This window comes from Eubalaena glacialis, chromosome 18 (assembly GCF_028564815.1).
Source record: "Eubalaena glacialis isolate mEubGla1 chromosome 18, mEubGla1.1.hap2.+ XY, whole genome shotgun sequence".
Lineage (NCBI taxonomy): Eukaryota > Metazoa > Chordata > Mammalia > Artiodactyla > Balaenidae > Eubalaena > Eubalaena glacialis.
The window spans coordinates 70,074,139-70,090,593 of NC_083733.1; the positions used below are offsets into that span (position 1 = coordinate 70,074,139).

A 16,455-nucleotide genomic window follows, 5' to 3' on the forward strand; every position below is an offset into this window, starting at 1 on the left:
CTGTGTCTTTGTTCAGAGCCCCCCCTGGACCAGGAGCCCCATTAGCACATGTCCACGTCTCTGTGTCCCTATCTCCTGGCACGTACGGGGAATGCATGAGTGAGCCAGTGAGACACTGAATACAAAACAACTACTGGGGGGGTCCCCCAGACCACCCTGAGGTTTGTGGACAGGGAATGTTGCCTGCCATTCCAGTAGACAAAGATCAAGCCATCAGCCAGTGTATGCCTCCAGACGGTGAGCCCTTAGGGGAATTCAGGATGGAGAAAAACAGGAAGCATTCTGTGGATAACACAGAATGTTATCCATTCTGTGCTTTGGATACTGGCCCTGGATACTTAAGATGCATATCTAAGGAATAATTTCAATGAACCCAGACTCTTGCATCTTCCCACACATAGAGAAGCACTAGCGTTATTAATTTGAGGTGTCTGTTCTTTGCGATTAGCAGTAATCTTTTGATGTTCGACTACATGCTTTGTTGTTTGTTTGTTTGTTTTTCCAGCAAAAAGACCTTCTCTATATCCTGGCTCCTCCCTTACCTCTTTGAACAATGTTACTGCGAACATTTCTGTACAAGATTTTGTGTGGACCTATGTTTTCATTTCTCCACTAAACTGTTTTCCACAGAGGCTGCATCATTTTACGTTTCCACCAGCAATGTATGAGGGTTCCTCTTTCTCCACATCCTCACCCACACTTGTTACCTGTCTTTCTGATCATAGCCATCCTCTCGGGTGTGAAGTGGCATCACAGTGTGGCTTCGATTTGCATTTCCCTGATGACAAAGGACATTGAGCATCCATTCATGTGCTTATTGGCCATTTGCATGTTTTCCTTGGGTAAATGTTACTGTCTTGGCCCATTATTATTTTATTTATTTATGTAGCCACACTGTGTGGCTTGCAGAATCTTAGTTTCCCCACCAGCGATGGAACCTGGGCCCCCAGCAGTCCTAACCACTGGCCCACCAGGGAATTCCCTGCCCATTTTTCAATTGGGTTATTTAGGGGCTTTGTTGTTGGGTTATTTGAGTTGTAAGAGTTCTTTATATATCCTGGATGCAAGTTGTGTTTTTGTGTGTCTGTGTGTCTTTATGTGGGTCTGTATGTCTGTGTGAGCCTAAGTGTGTGGCTGTGTCTGAGCAGGTACAACTTTGCCTCCCACCATGGACATGGAGAAGCAGAGGGCATCATGATCATCTGGGAAGAGGGGAGGGTTTATTATCTCCGTGTTACAGAGAAGGAAGTAGAAGGCCAGATAAATGAAGTCATTTGCCCATAAAAGAGTTAAGAGGCAGAACTGGGAATTGAAATCAGCTGGGTCCCTCTCCATAGCCTTTGCTTCCTACTGCGTCATGCTGTTTCTTATCCAGTGGCTCTCAGCCTTGCCTGCACATTAGAATCATCTGGAAACTTTTAAAAGTCTGGATGGGGGCTTCCCTGGCAGTCCAGTGGTTAAGACTCCACGCTTCCACTGCAGGGGGCACGGGTTCGATCCCTGATCGGGGAACTAAGACCCTGCATGGCACATGGTGTGGCCAAAAAAAAAAAAGTCTGGATGCCCAGGCCAAACCCAGACCAATGAAATTAGGATCTGTAATAGGCAAAATAATGCCTCCCCTGCCCCCCAAGTTGTCCACATCCTAATCCTCAGAACCTGTGAGTATGTTACCTTACATGGCAAAAGGGAATTTGCAGATGGGGAAAGTATCCTGGATTACCAGGTGAGTCCAGTGTAATCACAAGGGTCCTCCTAAGTGAAAAAGAGATGCAGGAGGGTCAGTCAGAGAAGGGGATGGAATGACGGCGAGGCAGGTGCACAGAACAAGGAATGAGGGCAGCCTCTAGAAGGTGGAAGAGGCAAGGAAATGGATTTCTCCCTTAGAGCCTCCAGAAGGAACACAAATGCCAACATGGTGATTTTAGCCCAGTGAGACCCATTTTGGGCTTCTGACCTCCAGAAACCTAAGATAATATAGATTTTTGTTGTTATGAGCCACTGCATTTGTGGTAATTTGTTACAGTAGTGATAGGAAACTAATACAGCCTCTTTAGACACAAACCAGACCAGTTAGCAGAGCCAACTGCACCCACGTGTATAATAGGAAGAAGGACATGACGGTTCATAGAAGTGATAAAATAGGAACCAGGAAAATCTGGGGTTCCCTTCACCGGTGGGAGGCAAGTTAGGCTTGGAGGCGGGGAGGTATCAAGGCAAGTGCCACAAGACATCAGTGACGTGAAGCTGGGCTTGGTGGAGAGGGCAGGGCTGGAGGGTGGGAAGCGAGAGCTGCCAGAGAGAAAGCCTTTGGTGGTGCAAAAAGGGAGAAGGTCATGGGCAGAGTTGACAATCTGGATGAACTGACTAGGCTCAGTAATTGCCTGGTGTGCAAACGGGGCTCAGTGCAGATGTGGTTTATTGTTATGATTATTGGGGGTGGGCATCATGGGGCTGTGCCTTTGACAACAGAAGTGGGACAGCAGAAGGCAGAAGACCACAAAGAAGGCCAAGAAGACCCAAAGAAATGAAGGCCACCAGTGCCACCCACAGGCCAAAGCCCAGCACTTGATGGGTGAGATGGGTCTTTGTTGGGGAAAGGGAAGGATTCCTTGGATTAGGGTGCCCATGGTGTGCCTAGCAGTGGTCAGGAAATGCAAAGGGACCATTTACATAAAATATCCAGAACGGACAAATCCCCAGAGGCAGGAGGCAGATTGGTGGTGTCAGGGGCTGGGGGCAGGGGGAATAGGGAGTGACTGCTAATGGGCATGGGGTTTCTTTTGGGGGCGATAAAAGTGTTCTGGAACTAGATAGTGGTGATGGTTGCACAGCCTTGTAAAGATACTAAAAACCACTGAATTGTACACTTTAGAAGGGTGAACTGAAGGTATGTGAATTACAGCTCCAAAAAAATGGTAAAAATTTTTAAAGGGGAAAGAAAATGGAAAGAGGACCAGGTAAAGAGGCACTGTGACCACATGGTTGCAGTGGGCCACACACATTACATACATGATACACACCTTCCCCCAGCATCCACACCCCTCACACCCCCTCAGCACCTCACTTCCTCACACACCCCTCACACCTCTCACTTCACACCCCCCTCACCTCCTCACACACCTCTCACATGCCCCTCACCTCCTCACACACCCCACACACCTCCTCACACACCCCACACACCTCCTCACACACCCCCCTCACCTCCTCACACACCCCTCACACCTCTCACCTCCTCACACACCCCTCACCTCCTCACACACACCCCTCACCTCCTCACACACCCCTTCACCTCTCATCTCCTCATACCCCCCTCACCTCCTCACACACCCCCCTCACTTCCTCACACACCCCTCACAGCTCTCACCTCCTCACACACCCCCCTCACCTCACACAACCCCCTCACCTCCTCACACACCTCTCACCTCCTCACACACCTCTCACCTTCTCACACACCTCTCACCTCCTCACACGCCCCTCACCTCCTCACACGCCCCTCACCTCCTCACACGCCCCTCACCTCCTCACACACCCCCTCACCTCCTCACACCTCCTCACACCCCCCTCACAGCTCTCACCTCCTCACACACCTCTCACCTCCTCACACACCCCTCACACCCCCTCACCTCCTCACACACCCTCACCTCCTCACACACCCCTCACCTCCTCACACAACCCCCTCACCTCCTCACACCCCCCTCACCTCCTCACACCCCCCTCACCTCCTCACACACCCCTCACAGCTCTCACCTTCTCACACCCCCCTCACCTCCTCACACACCTCTCACCTCCTCACAACCCCCTCACCTCCTCACACACCCCTCACACCTCTCATCCCCCACGCACCATGCACGGTTCCGCCTCCCGCACACCCTCCGGCCGGATCATCCACACACCGCCACCACTGCCCCACAAAGTCACAGCCGCTGTCCCCACGGCCCACGCACCCGGCCGGACTATAACTCCCGGCGTGCCCCCGGGCTGCTGCGGTGGGCGACGCGGCGCCTTCTGGGAATTGTAGTCCAGGCGGGCGGGCAGTCGCACGAGCCGGGGCGCCTGAGACGCAGCGCGTTCTGGGAGCTGTGGTAGCGGCTGGCGCGCGGACTCCTCACTCCAGCGCCGCCGCGTCGCCTCCTGGTAGCGTCCGCCCGCGCGCCAGCGGGTGAGGTGAGTCGGGGTGGGGTCCCCCCGGTGGGGTCCCCCCCCGGATTGCCGGAGAGAAACTATGGGAAACCCCGAAGCGGCGAACGCCTGCGGCGGTCTAAGCGAGATGTGTGGGACCGACGCGCGCGGATGGGGAGCGAGGGGCTGACCCCGAGCCGCGCGTGGACCGACAGACGGACAGACCGAGTGTGGAACTCTGTTCCAGTGCGGGACCGGCTGACTGACCAGTTGTGTGTGTGTCTGGTTGTGTTTCTGTGTCTGACTCGTTTTGGTGTGTTTCTGGCTGACAAGCTGGGAGCGTGTGGTCGGCTGATAGGATGTCTGACTGACCCGATCAAGTGTGCGACTGACGAAGAAGTCTGAGATTTTGTCGGAGGGTTGTGCGTTGTTGTGCGTGAGAGGGTGTGTCTGTGACTGACTGTGATTTCAGGCGTAACCGAGAGTCTGTGTATGTGAGTGGCTGAGACAGTGACTGATGATTATGAATGACTGGCGATGCTGTGAGTGCCTGTGTTTATTGGACTGACTACGAGTGACGCTGAGAAAGGTTGGGCGCGGGGGTATATTCTGGGATGTGACTGACAGACTGTGCCCGAGGTAGGGTGTATGCATGTAACTATGTGATTGTCTGGGATTTGTCAGGGGGACTATATTTGGATGATTTGCAGGGAGTTTACCAAGTATGTGACAGAGAATTTGTCTGCGGCTGAAATTATGTGACCTGCAGTCACCCAGCTGGGTTGACGTCCACTCGCACCTTCTGTGGACTTCAGCCTGGCGGGGCCTGTGGAGTCGTCAGACTGGGCCTCTGCTGCATGTCTGCTGTGTGCCAGGCCTGCTGTCAGGTCGGGCACGGTAAGGAGCAAGAAATGGAAGAACTGCTCTCCTAAGCTGGTTCAGCAGCTGTGGACAGGGGACCTCGACCTGATGTGAGGTCAGCACGTTGGGGGTGAGCTGAGCACGGTTCACGTCCCCGTGTCTCAGAGACTGTCCTCAGGGATTTTCCAGAACAGCAGTTTCAGGGGTACGAAAGGGAGCTTGGAAACTGTCGCCGTACTTATTGTCAGTCCTGCCACCCCTGTTCCCCCTCCTCTGAACAGTGATTCCCTGCCTCAGACTCCGCCTCTCCTGGTGCCTCCGTTTTCTCAGCACCTGTTCCCTGTGCACTTGCTATAGGCGCTGCGGCTCCAGCATGCCCAGGCTCTCTGGGGAAACAAGGTTAGAGCACAGAGCTGGGGGAGAGTGACCCGGGGCACTCAGAAGGATACGTAGCCTGCTCCCAGGTGCTGGGACGGCTCTTGGAGAAGATGACAGCTAAAGCGGGGCCTGGAGGACTAGGAGAAATTGCTCAGGTGCAGAGAGGGATTTTAGGACGAGAGAGTAACAGGGACAAAGGAATTCAGGAATTGGGATAATGGCAAAGGCGAGGTTGCAAGAGGCCCAAGTAAGCTTTACAGTGGACTTAGGGGCTAGAGCACAGCTTTGCCAGAAGTCACCAGCTGCCACTGAAAGGTTTCAGGATTGAGGTCTTGTTTTACTCGTGTTCACTTCTCCCTGTGTCCAAGGTCATGGCTCCAGTGCCAACAGTTGTTATCTGTTATTTTGAGTATTACATCCTAACAGGTGTAAAGTGATATCTCCTTGTGCTTTTGATTTGTAATTCTCTGGTAGCTGATGATGTCGATCATCTTTTCATGTGCTTGTTGGCCATTTGTATATCTTCTTTGGAGAAATATCTAGTCAAATCCTTTGCCCATTCTTTAATTTGGGATTATTTGTCTTTTTATTATGGAGTTGTTCTAGATATAGGTCCCTTATCGGATATATGATTTGCAAATATTTTCTCCCATTCTGTGGGTTGCCTTTTCACCTTTTTTTTTTTTTTTTTGCCTTGTCACACAGCTTGCACGATCTTAGTTCCAACTCCTAATCACTGGACTGCCAGGGAATTCCTCTTTTCACCTTCTTGATGGTGTCCTGCAGATCACAAAGGTTTTTAATTTTGATGAAGTCTAGTTTATCTATTTCCTCTTTTGTCACTTCCCTAAGATGGCTTTGCATTATTTTTGAGTGTATGTGGAACACTGACCACAAAACCATACACTGGGTCACAAACCAAGTCTCAAACCAGCAAATATCAAAGGATTAAAATTGACCAAAGCACATTTTCTGAGCACAACAGAGTTAATCTGGAAATCAGTAATAAAAAGACTATCAGAAAACTCTGAATTGTTTGGAAATGAAGCAGCAGAGTTCTAAGTAGCCCATGGTTCAGGAAGAAACCAAAAGAGAAATTAGAAAATATTTTTAACTAAATGATAATGAAGATGCAAAACCAAACTTGTGGGTATACAGCTAAATCTATGTTTATAGGGAAATTTATAGCCTGAAATACATGTATTAGAAAAGAAGAAAGGCTGAATGTCAGTTGTCTAAATATTCATCTCAGAAACTACAAAATAATTAGCAAACAAAGTAAGGGAATGCCCCTGTGGCTCCCAGGGGAGTGGGGTGTGTGTGAGATATAATATAGACCCACTCTGTGTGGGAGGAGCGTAGGCCTGAAGCAGACTGGCCATGGGGTCAGGCTACTGGGGTTTGTAGCTCAGCAACCGCCCTTCCTTTCACTATCTGGGAAACTTTGGGCAAATCTTTTTCTCCTGTCTGTTTTTATACCACATAATGAAAGAAAGCTCCCACCTCCTGAGTTTATTGTGAGTTTTAAATGAGTTACTATATGCAAGCATCTAGAAAGGTGCTCAGCACCAAATGGGCGCCGCCCTGATTATTTTGATCATCTGTGACTCTGTGAGAGTGAGTCACATCTCACAGGCCCCAAGCCCGCATCTGCCCTACTCGGCAGCCACAAGGCAGGGCCCCAAGTTCACCGGATGACCAAGTTCTGGTCTTCCTGCAGACCCAGCTCCAAGGCTCCAGCCATCCCATATCTCACTGGAGGTCTGCTGCCCGATGGCCATCCCCAAGAGCCTCGTGAGCCCGGTGCCCTGGGAACAGGATGACTTTCTGCGAGTGAAGGTCGAGGATGAGGAGGCCAGCTTCTCTCAGGTCCAGGAGTCTAACTTTGGCCACACCTCCCACCCTGAGGCTGCCCGTCTGCGCTTCCGACACTTCTGCTTTGAGGAGGCATCCAACCCACGTGAGGCCCTGGCCCGGCTCCGGGAGCTCTGCCGCCAGTGGCTGCGGCCCGAGGCGCGCTCCAAGGAGCAGATGCTGGAGCTGCCGGTGCTGGAGCAGTTCCTGGGCGCGCTGCCCCCCGAGATCCAGGCCTGGGTGCGGGCTCGGTGCCCCGAGAGTGGCGAGGAGGCTGTGGCGCTCGTGGAGGACCTGACTCAGGCACTGGATGAGAGAGGTGAGGGGGTGACAGGCAGGTGCCCGCGGCACACGGGGCAAAGCCTGGACGGAATGTTGGGGGTGCAGGTTTGCACTTGGGGGCACTCATGCAAACCCTCACACACTGCGGTAAGCGGGTCTGTTTTGACTGCCAGTGACCAAAAGCCCAGCTCAAACCGACGGAAGCCAAGGAGGGAGGTTTCATGGCTGTGTATCAGGAGCTCAGGTGACGGCATCAGGATTCTCTCGTTCTCCTTTCTTTCTCGGTTGTGTTTTCCTACGTTAGGTTCATCTTTAAGTAGCTTCTGTCCGCAAGGGAGACACAGTTGGCCCAGCAATCTCATGCTTGTGTCTTATCAATGTAGAAACCTCATGGGGAGAACAGCGAAAGATCCCCGAGCTGAGCTTCACTGAGCTGAGCTTCACTGAGCTGGTCGGGGTCTTGTGCTTGTCTTTGACTGACCAAAGCCCCAGCGACTGATGTGAGCACGGGAAGTTCCCCAAAGGAAAACCAGGCTGCTGGATGCCTGGGGCTGGGGAGGGGGCAGAAACGCCCTGTGTCCCGATGCACCCCCTTGGAGCCCTCCCTATGCTGACCTCCAGCATCTGGGTGAGACAGACCTGCCCCAGGCCAGAGTGGGCACCATTGCTTAGAGACCCACTCAGATGTCGCAGCCCAGGGAGATCCGATGGGACACCAGGAGGACCCAGCCCCACCTGATGGGAGCGTCTGGTGGGGTGGGTGTGCCAGCAACCAGGGCGGAGGTCGTGGGCAGGGAGACCATGGAGTTTGGGCTCAGAAGAATCATCGAGGCTTGGTACGTCCAGCCACTGCTCTGCCGCCTCCTGGCTGTGTGTTTCTTTTGTGCCTCAGTTTCCCTGTCAGTAAAATGGGGATTGTAGTCCTAATACTTACCTCAGTGTCATCGAGAGGTGTGAACAAGGCAGTCTGTGCGGCCTGTGAAACGGCCTGCACGAATCAGACACGTGGTAACTGGAGCTGTTAGGAAAATTTGTTCTGCTCCCTGAGAAATGAACCCTTCTGGAAGAGCTTGTCAGATGCGCTCCCTTGGCCCCATCAGCTGTGCTGAGACATGGACGTCACAAGGACGGGGGAGGAGGGAGGGCGCGGCCCCATCCTTCTGTAGGGTCAAGGGAGTCTTCAGGGAAAATGCAAAACGGCACTGAAACAGCAAGAAAGAGCCACACTCCAGGCAGAGGGAATGGTGAGAGGCAAAGGCCCCTGGGGTATGGTATGCACTGGTGCATTCTGGGAAGAGCAGGTGGCGCAGTGTTTCTGGAATAGAGGAAAAAAGGGTGGTCGGGACCCAGCATGTGGCTAGGGAGGTTGAGGGACTTAGGGAACACCTGTGGGTCTAGAGGAGGAGGAGAGTCTAGAGCTGAAATCCCGACTTGGCCACTAGCTAACTGTGTGATCTTGTACAAGTTACTCAACCTCTCTGAATTAATCATGTGGTCTTGTACCAATTACTCAAGACCTCCCCTCAGCTGGGCCTCAAGTTTCCTTGCCTGAAACACAGTTGTCAAAGTGCCCCTTTCTGAGAGCAGAATGAAGCTGAAACGAGGCAATGGGAGTTACCCATTGCACTTGGAGCCGAGCACAGAACAAGAGCCTAACAGTGGCCAGCAGCCCTGGGAGGCAAGCAGAATAGCATCCCCCTCTTGCAGATGAGGAAACTGCGGCCCAAACGAGGGCAAGACTACCCAACCCTTGGAGCTGGCGAGTGGCAGAGCTGGGGCCCCATTGTGGACTTAACCAGCAGTTATTCCGGCCACCCCACCCCCCCCCCCACTTCCTGGAATCTGTCCAGTAAACGATGTCCAGTCAGGCGTCCTAAGGTGCCCTGTGTACCCGTCAAGGGCAGGTCCGTTCAGGAATGCTTCTACCTCGTACACAAGCCAATCTCCAGCTGCCACTCAGCCATGCTCTGCCTTCACAGCACGTTATAAAGAGCAGTCCTCAGGCTTTCCGGGGGCTCAGGGAGGCCAGGTAGAGGCATCACCCACCCACCCACAGCAGCAGGTGTCTACTTGGGGTTCAGGGTAAAGTCTACTGCATCCTGGATTGATTCCCTCATTCAGCCGGTATTTACTGAGCATCTGCACGTGCATCCAGATCCAGGTGGCAGGGACAGAGCTCAAGCCTGCCCAAGGGAGCAGGTACATAGGCGCCTGGCGTGCTTGCTCTCTCACTCTCTCCCTCACTCTCTCTTTCAGATCCATTCAACCTCAGGGTTTTCCTCCTGACACTTGTGACAAAATCAGGAGCCTTAAAGAATGGAGAGTTTGCGGTGGGTGGTTTGAGGGGTGGATGGAAACGTGTGATGCAGGGTTTTGTTTTTTTTTTTTAATTGAAGTATAGTTGATTTACAATGTTGTGTTAATTTCTGCTGTACAGCAAAGCGATTCAGTTATACACATGTATACATTCTTATTTTTATATATATAAATTTATTTATTTGTTTATTTATTTATTTTTGGCTGCATTGGGTCTTTGTTGCTATGTGCGGGCTTTCTCTAGTTGTGGAGAGCAGGGGCTACTCTTCGTTGCGGTGCGTGGGCTTCTCCTTGCGGTGGCTTCTCTTGTTGCGGAGCACAGGCTCTAGAGCGCAGGCTCAGTAGTTGTGGCACGTGGGCTCAGTAGTTGTGGCTTGCGGGCTCTAAAGCGCAGGCTCAGTAGTTGTGGCGCACGGGCTTAGTTGCTCCGTGGCATGTGGGATCTTCCTGGACGAGGGAGCAAACCCGTGTCCCCTGCATTGGCAGGCGGATTCTTAACCACTGCGCCACCAGGGAAGTCCCATACATTCTTTTTAAAATTCTTTTCCATTATGGTTTATCCCAGGATATTGAATATAGTTCCCTGTGTTATGCAGTAGGACCTTGTTGTTTATCCATTCTATATATAATAGTTTGCATCTGCTAATGCCAAACTCCCAGTGATATCATATGGTATTTGTTGTTCTCTTTCTGACTTACTTCACTTAGTATGATAATCTCTAGGTGCATCCATGTTGCTGCAAATGGCATTATTTCGTTCTTTTTTATGTCTGAGTAATATTCCATTGTATATATGTACCACATCTTCTTTATCCATTCATCTGTTGATGGACATTTAGGTTGCTTCCATGTCTTGTCTATTATGAATAGTGCTGCTATGAACATAAGGGTGCATGTATCTTTTTGAATTATAGTTTTGTCTGGATATATGCCCAGGAGTGGGATTACAGGATCATATGGCAACACTATTTTTAGTTTTTTGAAGAACCTCCACACTGTTTTCCATAGCGGCTGCACCAATTTACATTCCTACCAACAGTATAGGAGGGTTCCCTTTTCTCCACACCCTCTCCAGCATTTCTTACTTGTAGACTTTTTGATGATGGCCATTCTGACTGGTGTGAAGTGATACCTCATTGTAATTTGGATTTACATTTCTCTAATAATTAGAGATGACGAGCATCTTTTCATGTGCCTATTGGCCATCTGTGTGTGTAACGCCGGTTTTGATGGTGTGGGAGGACAGCACTGTGCCCTTTTGTCATCCAAGACACCAAATGAGAAACTTTCCTTTGGAAATGGGGCCAAATATCAGGAGTGGCCCACATCTCCCCTTTCAGAGTGAGGCCAGGGCCCGGCAGAGAGGGGAGGCCTGGTATGGAAAAAATGGTGACACTGTGGTTCGGATTGTTGCAGGCTGGGTGCTGGGATCTGAGCTTTCAGAGGCGAGCTGTAAGCAGAGCAATTCGGACGAGTCAGAGCCGTCGGACAGGGACACTGAAACCCTGGTAGGAGGGCTTTCCCCAGGACCCGCCTTTGGTGATGCCTGCGAACCTGAGGGCAGCTCAGAGAGGCAGGCCGGACTCTCAGGGAAGATGTGGACAAAGTCTGTCACCCAAGAGATGGATTTCAGGAAAACTTCAGGGCCTCACAAGGGCGCCCTCACAGACCAGCCCGGCTGTGAAGCTGGTGCTTTGGGGGACAGTCCCAACGTGTGGCCAGACTTCACCTCCCAAGAGAAGACTCCTTCCAGAGAGAAAGTGGATCCACTGGATGGTTATGGCACAGAGCCTCCAGGCACATACTTGGGGAGGAAGCCCTCCAAGTGTGGTGAGTATTGGAAGACGTTCCGGAGCCCCTTGGCCCTGGAGGCCCACCAGAAGAGCCGTGCTCGGAAGATGCCCCACACCTGCAGTGAGTGTGGGAAAGCCTTCAGCCGGAGGGCACACCTGGCCCAGCACCAGGTGGTCCACACGGGGGCCAAGCCCCACGAATGCAAGGAGTGCGGGAAGGCCTTCAGCCGGCTCACCCACCTGACCCAGCACCGGAGGATCCACACCGGGGAGAAGCCCTATGCGTGCGAGGAGTGCGGCAAGACCTTCAGCCGCAGCACCCACCTCACCCAGCACCGGCGTGTGCACACGGGCGAGCGGCCCTACGCCTGCGAGGAGTGCGGCAAGGCCTTCAGCCAGAGCACCCACCTGACCCAGCACCTGCGCATCCACACAGGGGAGAAGCCCTACAGGTGCGACGCCTGCGGCCGAGCCTTCAGCGACTGCTCGGCTCTGATCCGGCACCTGAGGATCCACTCCGGAGAGAAGCCCTATCAGTGTCAGGTTTGTCCAAAGGCCTTTGCACAGAGCTCGTCCCTCATCGAGCACCAGAGGGTCCACACGGGGGAGAAGCCCTACAAGTGCAGCGACTGTGGGAAGGCCTTCGGCCGCACCTCAGCCCTCAGGGTTCACCTGCGGATCCACATCACCGGCCTGCAGTGGCCGAGGAAGCCTCCCCACAGCGGCTCAGCATCGAAGAGAAACCTGAGTTCTGAAAGAGCTGGGAGGGACGGGGTGGGTGACTGATGAATCCCCCCCAAATGACCAGGTGCTAAAGGGCAAACTTTGGGGCTGTCCAGGAGCAACTCTTCATTCTGGGACCCAGATGGAGGCCCCTGATGAACATAAAGCTATTCAGGTCAGCTGGCGAAGCTTCCAGAAGGCTCCTGCTGCCCTCCATACCCCACTCAAGCCCATCTCAGAGAGAGGACAGCTGAGCTGAGGATGTGGATTGGTCCTCGGGGCCAAGGCAGTCAGGGTCAAGTTGCTCTCAGGACTCAGTGGTCCCTGGATGCTTGGGGCGGGGAGGCTCCAGCTTCACATTCCCACATGGCGTCTCTTCTTGCCTGTTCCTCTCCCGCGTAGCCCAGGAGGGACACCTGCCCGCGCCCACCTCTGTGCCTTCGCACATGCTGTTTCCCTCCACCTGTTCACGTCTGACTCCAAGGCCAGCTCGTGAGGCTGCCTTTTCCAGACCCTCAGCCTCTATCGCATTTTCCATGTCCTGAGGGTACGGCTGGCCGCTTGCCCGGCATCCGTTTCTCCCTCCCCTCTCCTTCCACATCCCACCAGTCATCAGCCCTGTTGGTTTTGCTTACAACCACCTCTGCTCCATCTTCTCCACCACTGTTACCTTATGCGAGCCCACATCACCTGTCACCTGGATTCCAGCAGGGGTCTCCTTCCTGACCCATCCCTGCTTTCATCACACACACATGCACACACCACACACATCACAGACCACACGTCTACACGCACCACACACATAATACACACACCACACACATAATACACACACCACACATACCACATACCACACATAATACACACACCACACATAATACACACATCACACACATACACACACCACACACATACACACACCACACATATACCACACACCACACACATGCACACACCATGTACATACACCACACACATACACACACCACACAATACACACACCACACACATAATACACACACCACACATAATACACACACCACACATAATACACACACCACACACATAATACACACACCACACATAATACACACACCACACACATACCACACACCACACATAATACACACATCACACACATACACACACCACACACATACACACACCACACATATACCACACACCACACACATGCACACACCATGTACATACACCACACACATACACACACCACACAATACACACACCACACACATAATACACACACCACACATAATACACACACCACACATAATACACACACCACACACATACCACACACCACACATAATACACACATCACACACATACACACACCACACACACACACACCCCACACACATAATACACACACCACACATAATACACACACCACACATAATACGCACACCACACACATGCACACACCACGTACATACACCACACACATACACACACCACACAATACACCACACACATAATACACACACCACACACATAATACACACACCACACATAATACACACACCACACACATACCACACACCACACATAATACACACATCACACATATACCACACACATGCACACACCACGTACATACACACACCACACACATGTACCCACACACATACACCACGTACATACACACACCACACACATACACACACCACACATAATACACACACCACACACATAATACACTACACATACACCCCCACACACATACCACACACATACACACACCACACACATCACAGACCACACACATACACCACACACATACCACACACCACACACATACACCCACACACACACACCACGTACATACACACACCACACACATGCACACACCATGTACATACACACACCACACACATAATACACACACCACACGCATACCACACACCACACACATACACCCACACACACACCACGTACATACACACACCACACACATACCACACACCACACACATACACCCCCCCACACACACCATGTACATACACACACCACACACATAATACACATACCACACACATACCACACACCACACACATACACCCACACACACACCACGTACATACACACACCACACACATACCACATACCACACACATCCCAGACCACACACATACGCACACCACACACACCATTGTTTTCTTTTCCACACCAGCCTCCAGCAGGCTCTTTCCACAGCCCGAATCTGATTGTATCTCTCCATGTGGGAGGCTCTCCACTGCGTCACCTTCTACAGCAAAGCTTCCTGAATGGGTTACAAGTTTGCCAAGATATAAGTTGCTTTGGGTGCCAAGCCGTCTCTCCAGTTACCTTCCTATGTGTATAGGAATACTGTCGTTTTTCTGTGTGTGCAGTGGAGTGAAGATGGTTTCAAAGTACTGCCCTGTGCGATAAATCTCACATCCGTCACCTGCTGTTCACGGTCATCCGTGACTGGCCCCCAGCCTTTGTCTCCCGTGGCCACACCTCCCACACACCAGCCACACGGAACAACGTGCGGTTCCTGAAGAAGCCACCCTTTTTCCCGCGAACGTGCCTTTGTGCCTGTGCCTGGAATCTGCCTCTCTTCTTCCCTCTAAGATGTTTCCAATATCCCTCCCCAGCCACCTCAAACAGACTTCAACTTGCCCCCTCTGCTTCCAGAGTGCCTCCCCCTTACTCCTCTTAAACCTCCTATCATATTATATGTACTCCTTACGGAGCTTGGAGACGATGTTTCCCAAGGACACTGTGAGCTTCCAAGAGCACGGGCCATGTCTTATTCTCAGTATCCACAGCACACAGGGCAACAGGCCCTGACCCATGTCTGCTGAATGCATGACCGATGCCTTCCCGGAGGCGGTCACCACGCTCCACCCTACGTCGTCCTTATAGATGTTTACGTGGCTCTCTCTCCCGCGCCAGCTGTGGGCCCTACAGGGCAAAACAATCCAATTTCTCCAGGGCCCCAGCACTCAGACCAGCCTGGCACGCAGCAGCCTCAATAAAATGTTCCTGTATTGAGTGCACCCTTTCCGTGGCCCCAGAGCCCCCCTGGTGCCGTGGGCTCTGGCAGCCAGCATCCTGTCACTGTGCTCTCTGCCTTCTCTCACAATGCTCTATCCCTGTCCCTCTTGCAGGGTCCATGTCTGTAACTGGATGTCGCAGCCTCTGTTCCTAACTGCCAGGGCGTCGGCCTTCTTTCCTGTTTCTCTGATGACCCCATCGCGTGTGAACCATCTGACACCACCCCCCATACTGTTGTGTACTGGTCATCGTCAGCATCTCTCCCTGTGTTTCTCCCTCCGTATTGGATTCGTTCCTTCTGTGTCACGAGTAAACAAAGACCGACCGACATGGGTGGTTCAGAACAGGAAGGCTGAGACCCAGGGAGACGGAGATCTTGTGTCAGCATCTCTGAGAGAGTCCCAGGTACACCTAGACACAGGTCGACTTCCACACAGAGTGCGGCCGAGGCCGAGAGACTGAGAAAGTTGACAGATGTGGGGGGAAACTCACAGGCAAGAGATGTATGTTCCCAGTGCCCCCAGGCCTCCAACAGGCCGCAGGGAGTGGCCCTGAAGTCAGGCTGCTTTGGGGGCGTCGGATGAGTGACCTCCCTGAACCTCAGTGACCTACTCAGCCTGGAACGAGGGAATGACAAGACGTGCTTTGTGCAGCGCCTGATCCAGGGCCTGGCCGCTTGCTCTGACCGGTGGCATTTGACTCCACCTCTCTGCCCCCACCCTCCCAGTCTCTGTCACTGAAGAACCAAATCTCCTTCCCCTCGGCGCTCGGAGCATCTCTGACACCCACTCTGCCATGAGAAGTGTGTCTGCCCATGTTTGTCTAAAGGGGAAGGAGGTCAGGGGAAGAAAGGAATCTTTATTAATGGCCTGCTTGTGTTGGTCAGTCTGCCAAATAATTTATATACAGCATCTCATTTAATCCTCACACAACACTCTGAGGGCAGGACAAGCATCCCCATTTTTTAAAAAATTTATTTATTTATTTTTATTTATTTTTGGTTGCATTGGGTCTTCGTTGCTGCGCGTGGGCTTTCTCTAGTTGCGGCAAGCGGGAGCTACTCTTCCTTGCGGTGCACGGG

The 16,455-nt window shown here is 52.2% G+C and overlaps 1 protein-coding gene across 1 annotated transcript; it reads left to right on the forward strand.

Annotated features, from left to right (window-relative positions):
* The first annotated feature begins 4,070 nt into the window (after positions 1–4,070).
* ZSCAN22 (zinc finger and SCAN domain containing 22) lies at positions 4,071–16,373 on the forward strand. The gene is made up of 4 exons (XM_061172751.1): positions 4,071–4,167; positions 7,082–7,534; positions 11,230–12,149; positions 15,488–16,373. Exons 2-4 carry the CDS (start codon positions 7,135–7,137, stop codon positions 15,500–15,502), a joined length of 1,335 nt encoding a protein of 444 aa, XP_061028734.1. The 5' UTR covers positions 4,071–4,167; positions 7,082–7,134; the 3' UTR covers positions 15,503–16,373.
* Positions 16,374–16,455: the final 82 nt, after the last annotated feature.